General features: G+C 61.9%; 1 protein-coding gene and 1 long non-coding RNA gene across 3 annotated transcripts; both read left to right on the forward strand.

Moving 5' to 3' along the window:
* Positions 1-4,364: 4,364 nt before the first annotated feature.
* MKNK2 (MAPK interacting serine/threonine kinase 2) lies at positions 4,365-20,806 on the forward strand. 2 transcript variants are annotated; one of them, XM_017514495.2, is made up of 14 exons: positions 4,365-4,521; positions 4,669-4,815; positions 8,805-8,892; positions 9,028-9,129; positions 9,262-9,359; positions 15,404-15,483; positions 15,748-15,821; positions 16,088-16,192; positions 16,295-16,350; positions 16,430-16,525; positions 16,897-17,091; positions 17,747-17,911; positions 18,709-18,752; positions 18,997-20,806. In XM_017514495.2, the coding sequence occupies exons 2-14, from the start codon at positions 4,765-4,767 to the stop codon at positions 19,238-19,240; spliced, it is 1,398 nt and encodes a 465-aa protein (XP_017369984.1). In that variant the 5' UTR covers positions 4,365-4,521; positions 4,669-4,764; the 3' UTR covers positions 19,241-20,806. The 2 variants fall into 2 exon arrangements, with proteins under 2 accessions (XP_017369984.1, XP_017369983.1); XM_017514494.2 differs by having other exon boundaries at positions 8,805-9,129; positions 18,997-20,587.
* Positions 11,260-14,814, forward strand: LOC108293177. The gene is made up of 3 exons (XR_001820579.2): positions 11,260-11,272; positions 13,372-13,375; positions 14,077-14,814. It is a non-coding gene; the product is annotated as an uncharacterized LOC108293177 (long non-coding RNA).
* Positions 20,807-22,337: the final 1,531 nt, after the last annotated feature.

Consider the following 22,337-nt stretch of genomic DNA (forward strand, 5'->3'; position numbering starts at 1 on the left):
GGGGAGGGGAGGAGGGAGGCAGGGGAGGGGGGAGGGGAGAAGGGAGGAGGGGAGGAGAGCAGGGGAGATCAGCTTTAGCTGATGCTGATTCCAGCCAGCAGCAGCCACACCTCATTTCCTGTTTGTCCTCCTTTTGGGGCCAGCGTCTCCCAGGCCCTGCTCCTCCCTCCGGTGCTCCCCCACAGCAACCCTGAACTCTCCTAGGCTGGCCACCTCCCCTGGGGTCCTGGAGGGAGGTTGTCCTGGCCCCAGGCCCTGCCTGTGCCAGCCACCCATGTCCAGGCCCGGCTGCTGCCCACCCTCACTGCCCCAGCCCAGACCACTGGCTCCCGCCTACTGCAGGAGGACAGAGGAAACCGGTCACCCGGGGGTCACCCGGGCACCAACCAGGCTTCCTGCCTCCGCCAGGCAGGCTTTTCCCGTGGGCAGATGGGAGATTCACTCCCAAGGCCCCAGCTGGGGATGGGGGTGGGGGCAGGGGCAGGGGTTGAGGTTGGCAGGGTTGGCCATCCTGGTAGGGCCCCCAGGGGCTGCCACAGCTCATGGCAGGGCCGGGCCAGGCTCGGTGTGAACAGGTGGGTGGGTGACCCTCCCCTTCTCCGGGGGCTGATGGCCATCCCCCGCCCCCAGCTTGAGCCTGGATGCCTGTCCATGGCTGGTCTAGGAAGAAGGTCTGCTAGAGAGAATTCTGCCTCTGTGGGGAGGGGAGGGGAGCGGAGGGGAGAGAAGAGGATGGGAGGGGAGGGGAGAGGAGGAGAGGGGAGGGGAGAGGAGGGGAGAGGAGTGCAGGGGAGGGGAGAGGAGAGGGTGCCCGGGTCCCATTCCTGTTGGCACAGTCCCCAGCATGAAGAACAGTCCCGCCCAAATGCCCACACTGGTGAGGCTGACAAACCCTTGTCGATAATTTTGGAAATAGAGTTCTCTCTCTGCTCACACCAGTCATCGGATAAACGCCCCATGGGGCAGACAGCACGAACCAGAGGGAACCCCGCTCCTGGGACGCTCCTCCTCTCTCCCTCCCCACTCAGGGTGTGGATTTCAATGTGTGCAGCCTCCTGGGACCTCAGCAGGGCAGAGGATCCTGGGAGGTCCATGGGATCCCCTGACCCAAGGAGTCTCCCTCAGAGGACACTGGGTGATACGTGAAGACGTCTGTGGTTCCAGGAGAGACCACCTGGACATTCTAACACGCCGGGCGCGGTGGCTTACGCCTGTCATCCCAGCACTTTGGGAGACAGAGGTGGGTGGATCACAAGGTCAGGAGATTTGAGACTAGCCTGGCCAACACTGCAAAACCCTGTCTCCACCAAAATTACAAAAAATTAGCTGGGCGTGGTGGTGCGTGCCTGTAATCCCAGCTACTCAGGAGGCCGAGGCAGGAGAATTGCTTGAACCCGGGAAGCGGAGGTTGCGGTGAGCCGAGATTGTGCCACGGCACTCCAGCCTGGGCGACAGAGCGAGACGCCGTCTCAAAAAAAAAAAAATTCTGAGTCGCACCTGAATGGTCCCTTCCGCCGAGGAAGTTCCCCCGGCCATGCCCCTCTTAGGATCTGCACCCTGAAAGACCCCCCCCCAAAAAAACCTAAGGCCTTCTTGGGGAGCAGATGAGTTGGGACCAGAGCACCAGGCTCCTCGTGTTCCTCTGAGAGCCAGCTGGGTGTCTTCTGAGCTCTGCACCACAGTAACAGAGGAGGAGAGGCAGCCAGGTGACCTGCCTGAGTGCTGACATGGAGTGGGCGAGGCCAAGGACGCTGCTCACACCTGCAGTGCCCAGCACGGCCCCACCCCAGATGACTGAGCTTTGAATGTCCACAGGGCCGATGGGGGAGGACCGCTGGGTGGAACATCCCTTGAGCCGGGGCCATCTTCCTCTCTGAGCTTCCTCAGTTTACCAGATTGCTGCAGGATGGCTCTGGATGGCTCCCACCTACTGGGGCTGCGGGCGGGGCCTGGCTGTGGTGCCTGCTGGAAAGAGAGCCCAGGCACGGGCTAAGCCCTGGTTCAGGTCAGCTCCTCGTGGTCACAGTGAATGTCGAACCCACGTGGGTCCACACAGGGGAATGGACACAGCTCCACACCTGCACGGAGGACAGGGCACACCAGGAGACGCTCCCACTTGCTCTGCCAACTGAGATGAGTCCCTGGAAAAGCCCGTCCCTGTCCTAACCCCGGTACCTGTGAACGGGGAAGTATTTGGAAATCAGCTCTTCGCAGATGTCACCAAGTGAAAATGAGATCACACTGGGGGCACTGATCCAATGACTGGGGTCCATCTAAGAAGAGGCGACTGCAGGCCTGGTGGCGCATGCCTGTCATCCCAGCGCTTTGAAAGGCCAAGGCGAGGATCACTTGAGGCCAGGAATTCAAGTCCAGCTTGGGCAACATAGTGAGACCCCATCATCCCTTCTCTACATAATTTTTTTTTTTTGAGATGGAGTTTTGCTCTTGTTGCCTGGGCTGGAGTGCAATGGCAAGATCTCAACTCACTGCCGCCTCCCCCTCCCGGGTTCCAGTGATTCTCCTGCCTCAGCTTCCCCAGTAGATGGGATTACAGGCGTGCACCACCATGCCTGGCTAATTTTTGTATTTAGTAGAGACGGGGTTTCACCATGTTGGTCAGGCTGGTCTCAATCTCCTGACCTCGTGATCCGCCCACCTCGGCCTCCCAAAGTGCTGGGATTACAGGCGTGAGCCACTGCGCCCGGCCAGAGTTTTGCTCTTGTTGCCCAGGCTGGAGTGGAATGGCACGATCTCAGTTCACCTCAACCTCCACCTCTGCTTCCTGTGTTGAAGCAATTCTCCTGCTTCAGCCTCCCGAGTAGCTGGAATTACAGGTGCCCGCCAGTGTGCCCAGCTAATTATTGTATTTTTAGTGGAGATGAGGTTTCACAGGCTTGGCCAGGCTGGTCTCGAACTCCTGACCTCGTGATCCACCCACTTCGGCCTCCCAAAGTGCTGCAGTTTCCGTTGTTTTAAGCCCACCGGTGTGTTGTCTGTTACAGTGGCTGCAGGAAGCTCACACGCCCACACGATCCCCACGTGCATGCGCGCACGCGCGCACACACACACACACACACACACACACGCACACACTCTTTTCCTCCATGCACTACTTAGTCTGCGCCCTCGTGAGCCAGGCCCGGGCAGGCAGGTCTAGCAGCTCCACCCCAGGCTCCCGGAGCCAAGGTGTGTGTGTGCCTGCGCATGTCTGTCTTCACACGCACACACACGCACCTACGTGCAGTGCAGGAGAAGAGGGGTGGGGGTACCTGGTTTTGTCTCCCCACTGCCAAGAGTCAAAGCAATGCCAGGTTCTGGGTTCAGGCTGGGAATTCTCCTCCCACTCCCCCGGGGGTGGCTGAGTGCGGGCCTCCCAGCCCCTGCGGCCTGAGAGCTGTGGCTTTGCTGGCAGGGGCCCTCCAGCTGCAGGTCCGTGGGGCTCCAGTCTCTCTGAACTCAGGGCCTGGTTGGAGGACGGTAGGATGGGCTGTGGGAAGCTTCTGGAAACCTCTGCAGAAGAGGAGACCACAGTCCACCCAGCAGGTGAACCCCTACTCCTGTGTGCCCGGGGCCCAGGGCCCGGGGAGGGATTTGAACCAGGATGCTGTGGGAGGCGGGGCTGGCCGCTGAGGAGGAGCGGATTCTGTCTACGCCTGGCGTGGGGCCCCAGCTAAAACGGGACTGTGTTTTACTTCCCGTCCTGGCCACCAACCACCCCTTGGGCCCTTCCCCCGTTGGTCTCGGTCCCCACCCCCTACTCTGGGTCCTGTCAATCACAAAGCCAACTCGGGGAGTCACTGCTCCCCAGGTAGGGGTGGCCCAGGGGAAGGGAGTAGGTGGCGGTGGCCGGACCCCCAGCACTATGAGGGAGTGGCTGGGACTTGAAGCGTGCTGGGGTGGAGGGCAGAGCTGGCGCCAGCCTCGGGGATCTGCAAGAGGGAAGCATGGCGGGTTCCAGAGCCAGGGCATGACCCAAGGGAGTCGGGGTGTTCTAAGCCCGGGGCGGCAAGCCGGCGGAGTTTCCCTGTGTAGGGCCAGCCGGCAGAAGTCGGCTCAGTGCCCCACAGGTCCCCCGAATCCCGCGAGCCTCAGACAGCACAAGTCACACCAGCCCCGAGCCGCGCTCAGGGGACACTGCCGGGGTTCCGCCCCGAGACCCCCGTGCGCCGCCCTGCGCATGCGTGCGCTAGCCGTTTCAGACCCGCCCCCGCAGCCGGAGCGCGCAGCCGTACTTCGCTCCCACAGAGCGCCCCGCTCCAGGCCCCGCCCACGTCGCGCGTAGGGGGCGAGGCCGGGCGGAGCCTGCGTCGGGGGCGGGGTCAGGGCAAGTCCGGGCCTATAAAGGTGGCGGCGGCGGCGACGCGCCCGGCTCCTCTCGGCGGCGGCGGCCCAGGCGGAGGAGTCCGCTCTGGCGGTGGTGGCGGCGGTGGCGCTGTTCCCCGCGCGGTCCGCGGAGCGGGGTCCGGGCTGCCCGACGTGGGGTGGCGGCGGCACTGCGGCCCCGGCCCGAGCCCGACCGCGGTGAGTGAGAACCCCAAGGCGGCCCCGGGAACTCCGACCCAGTAGCGGGAACGGGCCCCGCGGAGCCCTCGCCGCCCCCGCCCGGTCCGCGCTCCCGGCAGGCCGGGCCCCGCTCACCGCCCTCCCTTTGTCTGCTCCCGCCGGCAGGGTCCCCTCCTCGGCCGCCCCCCGCCCGGCTGCCCGCCCTCGGGCCGCCCCCCGGGCCCTCGGTCCCCTACCCCGCTGGCGGGGCCCGGACAGAAGATGGTGCAGAAGAAACCGGCCGAAGTTCAGGGCTTCCACCGTTCGTTCAAGGTGAGGCCCGGGGTCGGTTTGGGGACGCTCCGGGCCGGACCACCAGAATGGCTGGCGTGGGGGGGGCGCGGCGCTCACCCCTAGGACCGGCTCCCAGGGCTCGTGCCCAGCCCTCGCCCTGCACCCGGGGCTGCCCCGGCCGGCCGTGCGCCCAGCGGGGTCGGTGTGCGAGGATGGGGGCGGTCAGCAGGCCGCAGTCCACTCCCCAGCCGTGTCCGTGGGGTCCTTCCTCCAGGACCCCCAAGTGAGGCTGGCAGCGCGCGCCCCCTGGCCGCCAGGGCGTCAGGCTGTGTCCCCTGCAGGCCCCCGCCGCGTGTGTTTTGGGGGTTCAGCGGGCTACAGTCCTGTCCCAGTCGCTGCGTTGGGGGGGATGTCTCCTGCAAACTCCAGCTGGTTGTGCCCTGGTGGGGAGGGGTCAGCGGGCCACGGTCTCTTTCCTACCTCCGTGTGGCTTCTGGGGACCTTCCTTCAGAATCCCCAGGCTGGGCGGGTCAGGTGCACCCACTACTGGTGGCCTGTGCCGTGGGGGAGGGGATGGGACGTTTCCCTCAGCCCTGCACTTCCCAGACACCCCAGGCCCGAGTGCTGTTTCCTGTCGGAGCGGGAAGTTTCTGCGCAGCCCGGGCGGGCGGTGACTGCTGTTGAGTGCAGGTCTCAGATGAGCGAATCTTGCGGGGGGGAAGGGGAGGGCAGGTGCTGGGCAGGGGCCCCTCAGGACCTGGCCCAGGGGACGCAGTGATGTCAGCCGGCCCGCCCCACCCCGCAGGCTGGGTTATGTAATGGCTTTGCCGGGCTTCTTTGGGCAGGGGCCTGTTGCCCGGTAGGGAAGGCAGGACTGGAGAGAGAGAGAGAGAGAGAGAGAGAGAGAGAGACACACAGAGAGAGAGAGAGACAGAGAGTGTGTGTGTGTGTGTGTGTGTGTGTACACACACGCGTGGTGCTCCAGGGTGGGAGGAGCAAGGAGACACTCTGGAAGAATTCCCAAGCCTGTCCAGCCAGCGTCCCTGGCCACCACCCACCCCTGCACCCATGCCCAGTTTTTCCCTAGGGCAGCAGGCCTGGCACTGTCAGTGTCAGGCTGGGCAGGAGAGGGGACCTGACAGACGTCTTTTCCCTCCTGTGGCCAGGCGTGAGCTGATAACAGGGTCAGTGCCTGGGGCCAGCCAGACAGCCAGATCAAACTTGAACTTTCTAGATGGTTCCAGCCGCCTCCTGCCAAGGCCTGCTGACTCGAGTCCCATAGCCAGACCTAGAGCAGTGGGGCCAGGACCGCCTGCACTGCCCGGGACTGTGGGCTGGCCTCTGCACGGCGTGGGAGCCTGGCGGGGAGCTGGGAAGGTGGGAGGCTGGGCGGAGGAGGGCCTGGCAGGCAGTCCTGGCTGTGAGGTGTTCCTCCAGGTGGCCAGGACCGGTTCTCTAGGAATCTCCTCCCACCACCCCCACCACGCACGGCTGCTCCCTGGATTGGGGCCACCTCTCCTGAAATACTCTCCCTGCCTCTACCAGGCAGCAACCCAGCAGGGAGGCACGGCTGCGGGTGTCTTGGGTTTCTTTCCTTTCTCTGGTGGGAAAGTGAGGCTCCGAGGTGGCGGGCCTGGGGTTCCCCTGCACACGGGCGAGGAGGCCTCGGAGTCTCACGCGGCCTGGCCCCTCCGCCATGGTGGCTCTGGCCGTCCATTTGTAGCGCTGCTGAGTTGCAGGCTGTGGCTGACAAGGGGGAATGGTGGGCTCTGCGGCCCCCTTGGCTTCTTTCATCCTCTTTAGCTTTCATAACTCGAGTTGGGGGCAACTGCCTCCCGTCTCACCTGTGCCAAACCCCAGGGGGAGGTCACTAGGCCAAGGTCAGACAGCAGGTGAGCGCCAGTCTGGCCTCTGACCCTGGTCACTTACCTTGTGCTGGTGACTGCCCCGGGTGAGGCCTCTGGACAAGAGCCGTAAGGGAATCCTCACTCCCCGTGGGGCTGGTTGGAGCCCCCCTTCCTCCCCTCCTCCCGCACTGGCCCCGTGGCAGCTATGTGCCCTAGCCAGGGTGGGTGGGGAGTCAGGAGGGCTGCTTGGCTCTCGGCTACTCCCAGACTCTACCCTCTGGCCTCCACCCGTGTCCTGGCCTTGGGTCTCCCAAGGGCTCCCCAGAGTCTCACTTCTACTGAATGATCCTCCTGTCAGAGCCCCCCTCAGGTTGGCCGGGGCCCAGAGCCCCCAGCTTCCTCACTGGGAGTGCGACCCTCGCCACCTCTGCAGGCCCCTCCTGCCTGGTCCACCTGGCCAGCTGAGGCTGAGTGAGAGCTCAGTCATACAAGGAACCTGACCTGGCCTCTCTGTTCCCCAGCTTCAAAGGCCTGGGCCCTCGTAAAGGGACTGGCAGTTCCCATGCTGGGGTTCGCCTGGCGGACGTGTCCACATGTGTTCCAGCCATCTTCCTCGAGGGGGGGGGTAGAAAAGGCTCCCCTGACTGCACGGTTCCTTGCCCTGGACAGGGTCGCCCCCACGGGTCCTCGGCCGTGTCGTTTCTTGCCCCAGCCCACCCAGTGCAACAGGCCTGGGTTTGAATCCTGGCCCCTAGGGTCCGAAGTGGGCTCCTTAGTTGGGTGCCAGGGCCCGCCAGGGGCTCCCTCTGTGGGTGGCTGGCGCTGAGACGGGAGAGGGCAGGATGTGGCCTGGGCAGGGCCTGGCACACTCGCGCCTGTGGGTGCCTCTCCTGTGAGCCCCCAGCATGGCATGGACTGACTCCGTAACTGGTGACTGTTAGGTGGGGTGGCTGGAGGCAGATGAGCCTCGGCTAGGGGGTTAGATGCACAGAGCTGGGTGGGGGAAGGTGTGCCAGGCAGCCACCGGACACAAGCGGAGAAGTGCAGGGACCTGGGCTTGGGGAGGGGCAGAAAGCAGAGTTGATGGGGCAGAGCCCCTACCTGTAGCCCGCCGCGGGCACTGAGCAAAAGGGAGGGGAGCAGCAGCTTAGAGGAAGGAAAGGCGGTGGTGGTGTGCCATTTCACATGGGGGAAACTGAGGCCCAGGGAGGACGGCTGCCCCGAGATGGCCCAGGAGGCTGTGGGAAAGCAGGCACCATCACCAGGCTGGCAGCCCTCCCAGTGACTCACCTCCCTCCCACTGCTCCGCCGCCTTTGATCCCCATGACCCACCCAGAGGTCAGGCATCCCCTTTCTGTGGACAAGTAGACAGACGTGCAAGACATGGCCTGGGCCCCGCAGCGACTCAACCCTGGCATGGAGGCAGGGTTCCCGAGAGCCATCTGTTTGTGTCTGTCCCCTCCTCAAAATACATCCCTTTCCCAGAGGCTCCAAGGCCCTGGGTTGTGGGCGGGAGGCGGGCTTCCCCACGGCCCTGTGGAGATTGGGGCCCATCTTACTCTGGGGTGGGGCTGTCCTGGGCACTGCAGGGTGCTGAGCAGCGTTCCTGCCCCATCCCACTTCATGTCAGGAGCTCCCCCAGCTGGTCATAAACACAGATGTCCCCAGGCATGACCCAGTGTCCCCTGGGGGACAGAATCACCCCCGGGAGACCCCTCCAGGTTAGCAGATTCCATGGGCCGCCAAGAGACTGCCTCCCCTGATCAGGCCTTGATGAGATGCTAGGAGGCAGCACTGCTTCCACATGTGGGTCACACCTGTGATCCCAGTACTTTAGGAGGCTGAGGCCAGGGGTTCAAGACCAGCCTGGGCTACGTAGCAAGACTTAATCTCTTGCTATGTTGTCAAAACACAAATTTAAAAAGAGAGAGAAGTCTACACACACAGTGCTTGGGGGGCATCGAGGAAGTGAATCCCAGGATCTGGGGCCCCCCTGGTTTATGCCGCCTGCCCTATCAGGAGTTGATCCTGGTATCGTGTGAGCAGGGGACTGAGGTGATTTTTTCGAAATGCTCAGCCCAGGCTTTGTGAGCTGGACGCTGTGGCATTGGTGGAATGGGTCTCCCTCCGGTGGGCAGGGATGGATGGGCCTGAGGGCCTCTCCTCTCCTCTCCCCCACAGGGCCAGAACCCCTTCGAGCTGGCCTTCTCCCTAGACCAGGCCCACCACGGAGACTCTGACTTTGCCCTGCAGTGCTCAGCCCGCCCTGGTGAGGGGCCCGAGGGGGAGGAGGGCACGGGGCAGCCGCCGTCGCCACCATGGCAGTGGCCCACTCCTGCAGGAGGGTGGGGGCTGGCTGGCCAGGGCCCCGTCCTGAGCCCCCTGGGCGTGCCTCCTGGGACAGACATGCCAGCCAGCCAGCCCATCGACATCCCGGACGCCAAGAAGAGGAGCAAGAAGAAGAAGCGCGGCCGGGCCACCGACAGCTTCTCAGGCAGGTTTGAAGGTGAGCGGGGGCGGTGGGCACTGGGGGAGCGGGGTTGGGGAGCAGGGGCGGTGGGCACTCGGGGAGTGGGGGCGGGGAGCGGGGGCGGGGAGCAGCCAGGGTCCCTCTCACGCCCGCCCCACTGCCCCGCAGACGTCTACCAGCTGCAGGAGGATGTGCTGGGGGAGGGCGCCCATGCCCGCGTGCAGACCTGCGTCAACCTGATCACCAGCCAGGAGTACGCTGTCAAGGTGGGCCTGCTGTCACACCCTCAGGGCCCGGTGCCCTGGGGTCGGTGCTGCAGGGGGTGGAAGCATGCTGTGGCATTCCGGCTCTGCATCCTACCGCCGAAAAAACCAGTGTTTAAAATCGGCCACCGAGTCCTGAGCCCAGTTGGGAATGACAGCAAAGGTGACCCCCTGTACCTCCCCCACCACGTCCAGGTGGCCAAAGACCTGCTACCAGAGTGGGGGCTTCAGTCACCACTGGGTGCCCTGGACAGTCCCTTCCTGAGTCGTCCCTGCGGGTTCATGGCAGTTGTATGACAAGGATCAAAACCCAATGTCATATCCCAGGGCCCAGAGGAGCTTTGCGTCTGGGGAGCCTCAGTGCAGGCCGGTGAGAGCGCCGGGGCTAGGCTGGCTGCTGAACCCAGGGCGTGGCCGAAGGGGTGGGATTAGGAGCCTGCTGAGGCCCTGGTACTGACCCTGTGACCTTGCGGGCCAGGCGGTTGGATCCTGTGTTCCAAGAAATCTTCCAGGCTTCCCTCGTGACTTGGCACCGGGCTTCTGGGCTGGGTGGGGTCCCGGGAGGGCTGACTGCCTGGGAAAGAGGGCCAGGTGTGCCCTGGCAAGCATGGCTGGCCAGGGGCCTGTGGGTCCTGGTGGACGGCCAGGCCAGAGCCTTCCTCTGAGGAGGAAGAGGACAGGTCGCCAAGGTGGGGAGGCCACTGGCTGGGCTGGCCGGGTGCTGGGGCCACGTGGGCAACAGGTGGGGACAGACGCAGTGCAGTCCCTGCTTCCCGGGAGCCCCCAGCAGGCCAGGGCGATGGTGCGGGAGCACTAGGCCCCTGCGGAACACTTCTGCACGGCAGGTGTCCCTCTGAGCACGGCCCCTTCCAGGTGGCCCCACAGGCAGCCTTGCTTCCTGTCCTTGTTTGACAGATAGGGACACTGAGGCTCAGAGGCTTAGGTAGCCTGAGTCATGCTGTGTAGTCTCTGGGGGCTCCTAACTGGTGTCTCAGAGACACCTCCCTGCTCATCTTGCTGCCTTGACCCCATGTGGTCAGCGCTGGGATCTGGAGAGCCTGGGGGACTTCCTGGTGGAGGTGGTGTTGGTCACTGACGTCTGGGAGTTGTTCCAGCCAGGTGGCAGTGGGAGGAGAAGGTGTCCTGGGCGAGTCAGAGAGGCTAACCGCTGGTGCTGTGCATTTGAGGAGTGTTGTTTCATTCTGTGGGGACTGGGGTGTGGGCCCTCTGCCCTCAGTGGGCCAGTGCCTGTCGCTCACAGAGGCTTCCTTGGGGCTGCCTGGTGCCACGAGGCTGCTGGTGGATGCAGATCCCCAAGCTGGGACCTCTGAAGAGGCCCCTTCTCTGCCAGGATGGGCTGCGCTCCCCTTCCTGAAGTCACGTTCTAGCCGGCCACCCAACGCGCAGGATGAAGTTCATTGTCTTTTTTTTTTTTTGAGATGGAGTTTCTCTCTTGGCACCAGGCTGGAGCACAGTGGCAGGATCTCGGCTCACCACAACCTCCACCTCCTGGGTTCAAGCAGTTCTCCTGCCTAGGCGTGCATCACCATGCCTGGCCAATGCTTTTTTTTTTTTTTTTTTTTTTTTTTTTTTTTTTTTGAGACGGAGTTTTCCCTCTGTGGCTCAGGCTGGAGTGCAGTGGTGAAATCTCAGCTGACAGCAACCTCCGTCTCCCAGGTTCAGGCAATCCTGTGCCTCAGCCTCCTGAGTAGCTGGGATTATAGGCACCTGCTGCCACGTCCAGCTAAGTTTTGTATTTTTAAGTAGAGACTGGGTTTTGCCACGTTGGCCAGGCTGGTCTCGAACTCCTGAGCTCAGACGATCCACCTGCCTCCACTTCCCAAAGTGCCGGCATTACAGGCGTGAGTCGCCACGCCTGGCAATGCACAACTATTTTAGTTTTGGCAGAGATGGGGGTTTCACCATGTTGCCTAGGCTGGCCTGGAACTCCTGGTCTCAGAGATTCTCCTGCCTCAGCCTCCCAAAGTGCTGTGATCACCACGCCTGGCCTGGTTATTCGCCGTTTATCTGCAATTCAAAGTTAGCCTGGTGTCTGTATTATATCAGACAGCCGTACCGGAGGGTAACAATACAGAGCTTTGCCCTACAACATAAAACAAAATTAAATAAACTTGGCGTGCGTCTGAGTGTGAGCAGATCGGGCGTGTGTCTGTGTGCCTGTGGAGGCCGGCGTCCCCGGGAGGGGCCTCACGCCTGGGTCCTTGCAGGGTCAGCCATCATCCCATATGGGAGTGAAGACGTGGGGTGGGCTTTGCACACCTGCCAGTGCAGGGGGTGCCCCGGAGCCCATGTCACCGTTCCCACCTGCCTGGCCCTCCAGGGACCAAAACCACAGCCCCAGGGGTGTCCCTTGCTATGGAGGGCCATGGGCAGGGTCATCTGGGGACCCCTGCTGGGCTGAGACCTCTGGCCACGGGGCCACGAGGTAGGAACATCTGATGCAAGTGGCTGCAAGCGTCCCTTCCTGCTGGCTGACTCACACGCTACTCCGGTGGCTCCACAGGCCCGCCTGGGGACAGAGCCAGGGCCCACGGTCCTCCAGTTGGGGCAGGGAGCGGGCTCAGCAGGTGTGGCCAGGAGCCCGGGGCTGCCCACCCTGCTCTGACGGGGCAGTACAGGGAGCAGCAGGCATGCCTGGCCTCCGTGAGGTTTGGCCCCTGCACAGTCCCCAGGGAGGTGTGGGGGCAGGGCTGCCCCAGGAGATGGCTGAAGGCCACTGCCCTGCCCCAGTGACCGTGGACAAAGCACTCAGCTGGTCAGCTGGCTTCCTCTCCTCCTCCTTCTCCTATTACGAGGGGGTGGAGCTCAGAAGACACCCAGCTGGCTCTCAGAGGTACACGCGGAGCCTGGTGCCCTGGTCCCAACTCATCTGTTTCCCAAAAAGGCCTTACTCTTTTTTTCCTTTTAGATGGAGTCTCACTCTGTCGCCCAGGCTGGAGTGCAATGGCACAATCTCGGCTCACTGCAACCTCCCCGGTCCTGGGTTCAAACAATTTTCCCGCCGCAGCCTCCCGAGTACTTGGGATTACAGTTGCGCATCACCATGCGGGGTTCATTTTTTTTTTTAAAGACGGGGTTTCACCATGTTGGTCAGGCTGGTCTAGAACTCCCGACCTCAGGTGATCTGCCTGCCTTGGCCACCAAAGTGCTTGGATTACAGGCGTGAGCCACCACGCCCGGCCCATTTTTGTATTTTTAGTAGAGATGGGATTTCACCATGTTGGCCAGGCTGGTCTTGAACTCCCGACCTCAGGTGATCTGCCTACCTCAGCCTCCCAAAGTGCTTGGATTACAGGCGTGAGCCCCCGGGCCTGGCCACAAGGCCTTAGGTTTGTTGTTGCTGTTTGTTTTTGAGACACAGACTCACTCTGTCACCCAGGCTGGAGTGCAGTGATGCAACCTCAGCTCACTGCAGCTTCCGCCTCCCGGATTCAAGCGATTCTTCTGCCTCAGCCTCTTTAGGAGCTGGGATTTCAGATGTGCACCACCACGTTGAGCTAATTTTTTTGTATTCTTAGTAAAGACAGGTTTTCACCATGTTGGTCAGGCTGGTCTTGAACTCCTGACCTCGTGATCTGTCTGCCTCAGCCTCCCAAAGTGCTGGGATTACAGGTGTGAGCCACCACCCCCGGCCCAGCCTTAGGGTTTTTTTTTGGGTGGGTTGGAATAGTCTTTCAGGTCACAGATCCTGGGAAAGGCATGGCCAGGGGAACTTCCAAGGCGAAAGGGACTCTGTAGGTGGGGCTGAGTTAGGATTTTGAGACCGGAGATCATCCTGGATGATCGGGGTGTCCAGTGTCCTCACAGGGTCCTCCTGAGGGGAGGCAGCAAGGTGAGGGTCAGAGGGAGACTGGAAGAGGCTGCGCTTGGCTGTGAGTGGGAAGGAAGGGGCCGGAGCTGAAGGACGTGGGTGCCTCTAAACGTGGGAAAGGCAGGAGTGGATTCTCCCCTGGAGAAACAGGAGGGACCAGCCCTGCGCACACCTTCATGTTAGTCCAGTGAGGCCCCCACGTCGGGTTTCTGACCGCCGGGACCGTGAGAGAATCCATGAGGGTCCCCTGCACGAGTGTGAGTGCTTGCACGGCCCCAGGAGGGTGTGAGGGTCACACAGGCGGGGTGAGCCTCCCTGCACGGCCCCAGGAGGGTGTGAACCTCACACAGGCGGGGTGAGCNCTCGGCTCACTGCAACCTCCGCCTCCCAGGTTGAAGCAATTCTTCTGCCTTAGCCTCCCGAGTAGCTGGGACTACAGGCGCATGCCACCATGCCCAGCTAATTTTTGTATTGTTAGTAGAGACGCGGTTTCACCATGTTGGCCAGAATGGTCTCAATCTCTTGCCCTCGTGATCCGCCCGCCTCGGCCTCCCAAAGTGCTGGGATTACAGGCTTGAGCCACCGCGCCTGGCCAATTTTTGTATTTTTTTAGTAGAGACGGGATTTCTCCATGTTGGCCAGTCTGGTCTTGAACTCTTGACCTCGTGATCCGCCTGCCTCGGCCTCCAAGAGTGCTGGGATTACAGGCGTGAGCCCCGCACCTGGCCAGAGTTGAGTTTTCTCCAGAACCATCTGCACTGCGTGTCGGGCTCAGCCGTTGGCGGCGGCTTGGGTGGTGGCATCTCAGGACACCCTGGTGTCCAGTTGTTCTCCTGACCCTTCCTAGGGCAGTTTTGTTGGTCAGTGTAGACACGGGACAGGGCAGAGGTGGCTCGAGTGGACACCACATCCCCCACCACCACCGCCAGGCCACCACAGCAGGCAGGGAACCCGGGGCGGAGCGGTCACAGGCAGCCATCTGCCCAGTGAGAGGGGCCAGCGTGTCCAGCCTGGGAAGAGGGTCCCAGCAGGTGCCAGGGGAGCTGTGGGCGCCTCCTGACCCCACCTGTGTGTGTGAAGGTGGCCGGGAGCAGCTGGATCAGGCAAGAACCTCTGGTCCTTAGAGCTGCTGGGGGCAGCGGGGTGGCTTCTTGAGGCTCTGGAGCTCAGGGAGGCTGTTCCCACTAGTGGCTGGGGCGGCCAACCAGGGCAGGCCTGAAACAGACGCCAGCAGAGGTGGCAGGCAGGCGTCTGCCCAGGCTGGCACAGAGCCAGAGAGCAGGACTTGGTGCTGCGGCCACATGTGAAGTGGGGCCTCGTTCCCTAGTTCTGTGGGTCACATGGGAGCCGGCTCCCGGGGACAGAGAACTACAGCTGACCGTCTCTTGGTCATGGAGGGTGGCCACGTAAGGCAGGGGACCCTGACGTCCTGTGGGGGTATTTTGCAAAAGTCACAGGTCCAAGTATGTCTCGGAGAGCTGTCAGGGTTGCAGGTGGAGAGCTGGCCCACTGGCTTTTCTGTTTTCTTTCTGTCCTTTCTCTCTCTCTCCTCCTCCCTCCTTCCCTCTCTCCCTTCCTTCCTTCTCCCTTCCTCTGCTTCCTCTCCTTCATCTCTTCCTCCTTTCAATGGAGTTTCACTGTCGCCAGGCTGGAGTGCAGTGGCGCCATCTCTGCTTTCCTGCGTCAGCCTCCTGAGTAGCTGGGATTACAAGCAAACATTACAGCTCATGTTTGTATTTTTAGTAGAGACATGGTTTTACCATGTTGGCCAGGATGGTCTCGATCTCCTGACCTCAGGATCTGCCCGTCTCTGCCTCCCAAAGTGCTGGGATGACAGGCTTGAGCCACCGTGCCCGGTGGTCTTTCTTTCCTTCCTGTCCCTGACTTGCTCTCTCTCTTTTTTTTTTTTAATTAGACAGGGTCTGGCTGTCACCCAGGCTGTGGTGCCACCATAGCTCACTACTAACTTAAAAAAACATTTTGAAGAGATGGAGTCTGGCTCTGTTGTCCAGGCTGGTCTCAGAACTCCTGGGCTCAAGAGATCCTCCTGCCTCAGCCTCCCAAAGTGCTGGGATGACAGGCGTGAGCCCTGCTCTCTAGAGCTGCAGGGTGTGAGTGTGGTGAGTTCCAGGCGTGGCAGTGGAGTTTCTGGCCTGCCCCTCTCTGCCCTGAGCCTCCCGCTGACCCAGGTGTTGTGTCCCCTCGCCCATTTCAGATCATTGAGAAGCAGCCAGGCCACATTCGGAGCAGGGTTTTCCGGGAGGTGGAGATGCTGTACCAGTGCCAGGGACACAGGTAGGTGACCCACCCTTGCCATGGCACTCGCCTCAGCCTGAACACCACATCATCCCAGCAAGCATTTGTAGGGCGCCCAGATTCCCAGGCCCTATGTTCCCCTCCCTGAAGCAGGCTGGTTGGCAGCTCCAGGTGGGCAGCGTGAAGTGGGCCCATTACCCCAGTCCCAGTCTCTGGCGGACAGACCCCTCCTAGGCTGGGCAGCAGGTACCCAGGGACCTCAGGAAGCCTGAGCTCCTCTCTTGCTCCCCCACCCCCACCCAGGAACGTTCTAGAGCTGATTGAGTTCTTCGAGGAGGAAGACCGCTTCTACCTGGTATTTGAGAAGATGCGGGGAGGTACGCGGGGGCCTCCAGGCTGGGGGGAGGGAGAGAGCTGGCTGGGGGACGTATTTCCAGCTGGGTCCTTACGAGGTGGGGGCTTAGTGTCACCTGGAGAGAGGGGGCTTGTGGGGTCTGAGTGTCCTGCCCAAATAAATGGTGGCTCAGGGGCGAGGCCTTTGGGCTGGAGGAAGCCGGTGTGGGGGCGTCCCCGCCAAAGTGGAGGTGGGGGCAGGCATTGAGGGGACTCAGAGGTGACCTGTGTGTTCCCCCTGCCTGCCCAGGCTCCATCCTGAGCCACATCCATAAGCGCCGGCATTTCAACGAGCTGGAGGCCAGCGTGGTGGTGCAGGACGTGGCCAGTGCCTTGGACTTTTTGCACAACAAAGGTGGGTGGTGAGCCCACCCGAGGTCCCCTAGGGTCACTTGCTAAGGACTCCTGGGAGATCCCCAGCCCCTCACCCCCTGTGGTTCTGTGGTTTCTCCCCCAGGCATCGCCCACAGGGACCTAAAGCCGGAAAACATCCTCTGTGAGCACCCCAACCAGGTAGGCCAGCTCCGGCAGGGTGGCCCCGCTGGAGGGCGGGCCGCGTGGGGCCGCTCACGTCCTCTTTGGCCCCTCGTAGGTCTCCCCCGTGAAGATCTGTGACTTCGACCTGGGCAGCGGCATCAAACTCAACGGGGACTGCTCCCCCATCTCCACCCCGGAGCTGCTCACCCCGGTGAGGCCCGCGGTCAGGGTCGGGGAGGGCTGGGGGCACGGCCGCCCGCTCTGCGGTTGTGTAACCTTGCGGAGCCGAGGCCGCGGAGCTCGGGCTTCCGCCTAGCAACAGCCGTTGATTGGCTGGCAGGGGAGACGGGGCGGGGCCTCGGGCAGGCGCCAACCCCGGCCGCTGTTTGCCCGGGTGGGGCGGGGCTGCGGCCAGAGCGGGGCGAACTCCGCACCTGCTGATTGGGCGGGGCACGTTCCCGGCAGCCGCTGATTGGTCGGGCGGGTCCGAGCTGCCAGCGCAGGTGACCCGCAGTTACCCATGCTGGAGCCCCACGTGATGCCGGGAAAACCCCGGCTGACGCGCCCTTCCCCCGCCCGCAGTGCGGCTCGGCGGAGTACATGGCCCCGGAGGTGGTGGAGGCCTTCAGCGAGGAGGCCAGCATCTACGACAAGCGCTGCGACCTGTGGAGCCTGGGTGTCATCCTGTACATCCTGCTCAGCGGCTACCCACCCTTTGTGGGCCGCTGTGGCAGTGACTGTGGCTGGGACCGCGGCGAGGCCTGCCCTGCCTGCCAGGTGTGCCAGGCGCTCACACTTCCCCACGGGCCTGCCCTGCCTGCCAGGCGCGCAGACTTCCCCACGGGCCTGCCCTGCGCAGCCCCTAACCCCTGGGGACCTGCCCCCTGACCACCCCAGGAACTTGAGCTGTGCACCCCTTGACCCCAGGAGCCCTGCCTTGTGCGCCTCCCGCACCCCAGGGACCTGCCCTGTACGCCCTGCTCCCTGATGCCATCCGTAGGGCAGTGCCCCCCTGTTCTCCACGTTCTCGATGGCTTTTCAGCTTTGCTTGCCCAAGGGAAAAGCAAGACAGGGTTGAGAGATCTGAGGTGGAGTGAGGTCCCTGGTTTGGGGGGATCAGGCTCAGGCCACCTGCCCAAGTGTCAGGGCTCAGCATCTGTGGTCTGTGACCCCTGGAACCAGGTCCCCCATAGCTGCCTTTTTGAAATCCAGGTCTACTTGGGTAGAGCTGACTCTCCGGATCCAGTTCCCAGTCCCCTCTCCCTCTTGCATGCGTGGTCTAAGGTCTCGGTAGTTGTGGTTCTGATGCAGCCATGTGTCAGCCCTCAGTATCCAGGCCCTGGGGCAGGTCTAAGCTACCCTGCCCCCAGTCCAGGTTTACCGTGTGGATGCTCTCGGTCATGCAGCTGACCCCCGTGTTCTGCGCCCCCAGAACATGCTGTTTGAGAGCATCCAGGAGGGCAAGTACGAGTTTCCCGACAAGGACTGGGCCCACATCTCCTGCGCCGCCAAAGACCTCATCTCCAAGCTGCTCGTCCGCGACGCCAAGCAGAGGCTGAGCGCCGCCCAAGTCCTGCAGCACCCCTGGGTTCAGGGGGTTAGTGCCAGCCCTGAGGGCAGGGAGGGCATGGGGGCGGCCTCAGCAAACATGGCAAGCCCCGAGGGTGTAACCTGGGCACCCCAAGATGCATTGAGGCTTGGGATGAGGGGTGCAGCCGAAATCCTCACTGCCCAGCAGTGCACGGTGCCCGCTGGCCCGGCAGCTCCCAGGAGCAGTTACTCAAGTAATCTGGAGGGTGGTGGGGACCTGCGCCCAGCAGCAAGCTGGAATCGGGCCGGCAGCTAGCCCAGCCGACATAGACCCCGGCCCAGCCTGGCCTAGGTCTCAGGCCCATGCCCCACCTCCACCCATCCTCTGTGGCTTCCAATCCGGGAGCAGTTGGGTGTTTCCTGCCAGAGGTCATCTGTGCAGAGCTGCTACCCCAGGGAGTGAGGATTTACTAAGAATAGCAGCTGGGGTCACTCTCTCCAGGCGAGGGGCTGGGGACCTCCATACCCCTCCCAGGAGCATCCAGAGACCTGTGGGTTGAGCAGGGCAGAGGTGGGTTTGGGCTGGGAACAGCTGGGGGAGGTGGGGCTTGGGGCTCAGCCCCTCACCCTCACTGGGTCTTGCAGTGCCAGCCTGGCTCAGCCTCCTGTTCCCTGGGCAGGTGGACATGGAACCTCCCCATAGAGACCTTGGGGCGGGGGACTTGGCTCATGGGGCACTCGGCTGCACTTCTGGTCTCAGGTGGGGTCCTGGTGACGGGGTGGGCATGGCGTCCATCCCTTGGCCGGATACCCTGTCAGCGCCCTGGCTGCTCTCCAGCCCTGCCTCCCCCACTCTCGTTGCAGTGCGCCCCGGAGAACACCCTGCCCACTCCCATGGTCCTGCAGAGGTGAGGCCCGGGTCCAGGGGGCAGGGTTTCCAAGTTAAGGTGCTTGTGAAAGACCCAGAAAGCCTCTTTGGGGTCAGGGAGGCAGGCAAGTGCCGGATGACTCAATGGTGCTTCCGGCAGGGCTCTGGCGTCAAGGGGGCTGGGAAGGGGACAGACAGCCCCTTTCTCCAAAGCTTTGCACAGACTCCAGGGGTCCCCTAAGGGGTGCCTTCTGGGTGACCACCTGCCCCACCTTGTTTACCAGGAACAGCTGTGCCAAAGACCTCACGTCCTTCGCAGCAGAGGCCATTGCCATGAACCGACAGCTGGCCCAGCGTGACGAGGACCTGGCGGAGGAGGAGGCTGCGGGGCAGGGCCAGCCCGTCCTGGTCCGAGCTACCTCACGCTGCCTGCAGCTGTCCCCGCCCTCCGAGTCCAAGCTGGCCCAGCGGCGGCAAAGGGCCAGCCTGTCCTCGGCCCCCGTGGTGTTGGTGGGAGACCGCGCCTGACCCTCCCGTCTCCCCTCTGTATATAGGTCGCCTGTCCCCAGATCAAATCGAAAGGTTTTTTAAGCTATCTCCAGCTGGTGTCCAGCGGGCTGCCTCTCCTCCGGCTGGATTCCCAGGCACTAAGCTCAGCTGAGGGGCTGTTTTATAGAAGGTTTTTGCTTTTGGGTTTGTTTTTTTTCCCCGTTTCTGCCCCCTGCCCTTTATTTTTTCTCCTTGTGATGGTTAAAAGCAATGCAGTCACCCGGGGAGGTGGGAAGAGGGTTTGGGGCTGGGCTTGTCCATTCCCCGGCCCCCTGGCCGCTCACCTGAACTCAAGGTGTCCCAGGTCACCTGCGCCGCCCGCCACCTGCCCACGTGGCTTGCAGTGACAGGAGAGCAGCGTTGGCCATCTTCCAGAGGTGGGGAGGGAAACGGGACCCTGCCGAGTGTCCTCCCACCTGCAGTATTTCAGGGACAGATCCTTCCCTTCTATTCCTCACCCTGAGGGCACCCCTGGTGGCTTGGTCGGGAGGAGAGGGGATGCCTGTCTCCAGATGGGCCAGGCGGGCAGGTGGAGGGCAGTCGACCCACCCCACTCCACCGGATACCCCAGCCCCTCACCCGCACCTGCTTCGTCCCTGTGATAGTTGACAATCGGGCATCCTGCCAGGCCCATCTGTCCAGGACCCATGGTGGCCCAACTCAGCCTCCAACCTTGACTTTAAGCTGCAGCTGACCCCGGGGGCTCGCCGCTACCCTCCCCACTGCACCAGGGCCTGAGACCGCAGGAGCCCCACCCGGCCCGCAGTCACTTCCACCACTGCAGGCAGAGGGGCTGGACAGGCACTGTCAGCCAACGTGGGGGTCCCGAAGACACCCCCTCTGGGCACCCGGTGCCCCTTCTCAGGGCTCAGTCTGACCGTGGCCACGTCCTGCCTCGCGCCGCTCCTCAGGCCTGGCACGGAAGGTCTGCCAGGTCCATCCTCGCCCTTCGATCTGGGCTCAGACCCTGGGGTCTGGCCGAATCCCCACCCTCAGGGCAGCGTTTTAGGCCTGCCGCCTTCAGGAAAATGGCCTCAGCCTCCCTTCGGGCACCCAGGAATTGGGGGTGTCTGCTCTGCCCCCCACCCTCCACGCTCTGACCCCCGGGGGCTGCAGGTCCTGCCACCCCTTCCCAAGGGTGGGTTCGTTCTATGCAATACAAGGTTCCACTTCTGAGTGCGAGGCTGTGGTGGCAGGTGGCATCGAGGGCAGCGGCCCCCCCCAACTCCACACCTGGGGCAGCCCCTCTGGCTTCTAAATCCGCGGTCGGGATTGTTCGTCATGTTTAGTTGTTTCTTTTTTTTTAAGAAAGAAAAAACATCGGTTGACTTTGCTTCCCTGTTCTTGAAGAATACTTGAATGTCGGCGGGGGGGTGGCCTGTGGGGGGGCTTGCCCAGCCCCACTGCTCCTCCCAAATCTCCTACAATGGTCACAGTCTGGTGGCTGTGGAGGTGCTGTGCCCTCCCTGGTCCCCACTGCCCGTATCTGTGGACTGCCCCTTCCAAAGACCCCAGGGAGATGGGGAAGGCCGCCCCCCTCCGCCATCATGTCCTGCCCGTCAGTGATTCCATATTTTGCAATGGGGGATTCTCTGCCTTTTTGTATAAAAGAAATAGCAAACACCCCCGCCTGCTACAGGCGCCCACAGCCATCACAGCTCGAAAGCTGAGTGGCTAGCAGCTTTTTTTTTTCCTGAAGGTGGGACAGTCACTTCCTCTTCCAGTCCCCCTCCCCCACCCCACCCCACCCCACCCCCGCCCCTGTCACGTCCACATGTGACCTGGAGGACTTGTCAGAAACATACTGTGAATGAGCAGAGATCCTGGGATGCCCAGGCCAGCTCCCAGCGCTGGGGAACGGAACAGCCATGTGTCAATGTTAACGATGTTTTTAAAAGAAAAAAAAAAAAAAAAACTCAAAGTTTTTTTAAAGTGGGGGAAAAACATCCAAGCACTTTAATTCCATTGTACCAGGTGAACTGATAGAACTCAGAAGTTTTCCTTTACACCAACTGTCAATGCCGGAATTTTCTATTCTGTTTTGTAAGGATTTAATAAAAGTCAGAAAACCTACTGTGTGTGCCTGAGTTCTGGTTTTCTGTCACCAAATAAGGAGCTATCCCCACCCTATTGGTGCAGAACCACGTTGTTGCCAGTGACTCTGTGAGGGGATTTTTGAGGGGGCTGCTCCTGTGGGGTCTGTCTCTGCCCCAGGATGCCTGGATCCTCTGGGAAGACAGGCAAGCAAACAGCTGAGCTCATCAACACCAGTGGCCTCATTCCTGCAAGCTGGGGCGACTCCAAGGCAGGGCTCAGCTGCCCCCCCCCTTTTTTTTTTTTTTTTGAGCTAGAGTCTCACTCTGTTGCCCAGGCTGGTGTGTAGTGATGTGATCTTGGCCCAGTGCAACCTCCACCTCTCAGGTTCAAGTGATTCTCCTGCCTCAGCCACCTGAGTAGCTGGGATTACAGGCACCTGCCACCACTTCCAGCTAATTTTTATATTTTCAGTAGAGAGGAGGTTTCATCATGTTGGTCAGGCTGGACTTGAACTCCTGACCTCGTGGTTCACCCACCTCAGCCTCCCAAAATGCTGGGATTACAGGCGTGAACCACCGCACCCGGCCATTTTTCTGTGTTTATTTTTTAAAGACAGGGTATCAGCCGGTCTGGGTGGCACTGTGGGACACCAAGGCAGGTGGATCACTTGAGATCTGGCCAACATAATGAAACCCTGTCTCTACTGAAAATACAAAAATTAGCCTGGGCCGGGTGCGGTGGCTCAAGCCTGTAATCCCAGCACTTTGGAAGGCCCAGGCGGGTGGATCACGTGGTCAAGAGATCGAGACCATCCTGGTCAACATGGTGAAACCCCGTCTCTACTAAAAATACAAAAAATTAGCTGGGCGTGGTGGCACATGCCTGTAATCCCAGCTACTCAGGAGGCTGAGGCAGGAGAATTGCCTGAACCCAGGAGGCGGAGGTTGCGGTGAGCTGAGATGGCACCATTGCACTCCAGCCAGGGTAACAAGAGCGAAACTCCGTCTCAAAAAAAAAAAAAAAAAAAAAAAAAAAAAGC

Source organism: Cebus imitator, unplaced genomic scaffold (genome assembly GCF_001604975.1).
Source record: "Cebus imitator isolate Cc_AM_T3 unplaced genomic scaffold, Cebus_imitator-1.0 Scaffold524, whole genome shotgun sequence".
Lineage (NCBI taxonomy): Eukaryota > Metazoa > Chordata > Mammalia > Primates > Cebidae > Cebus > Cebus imitator.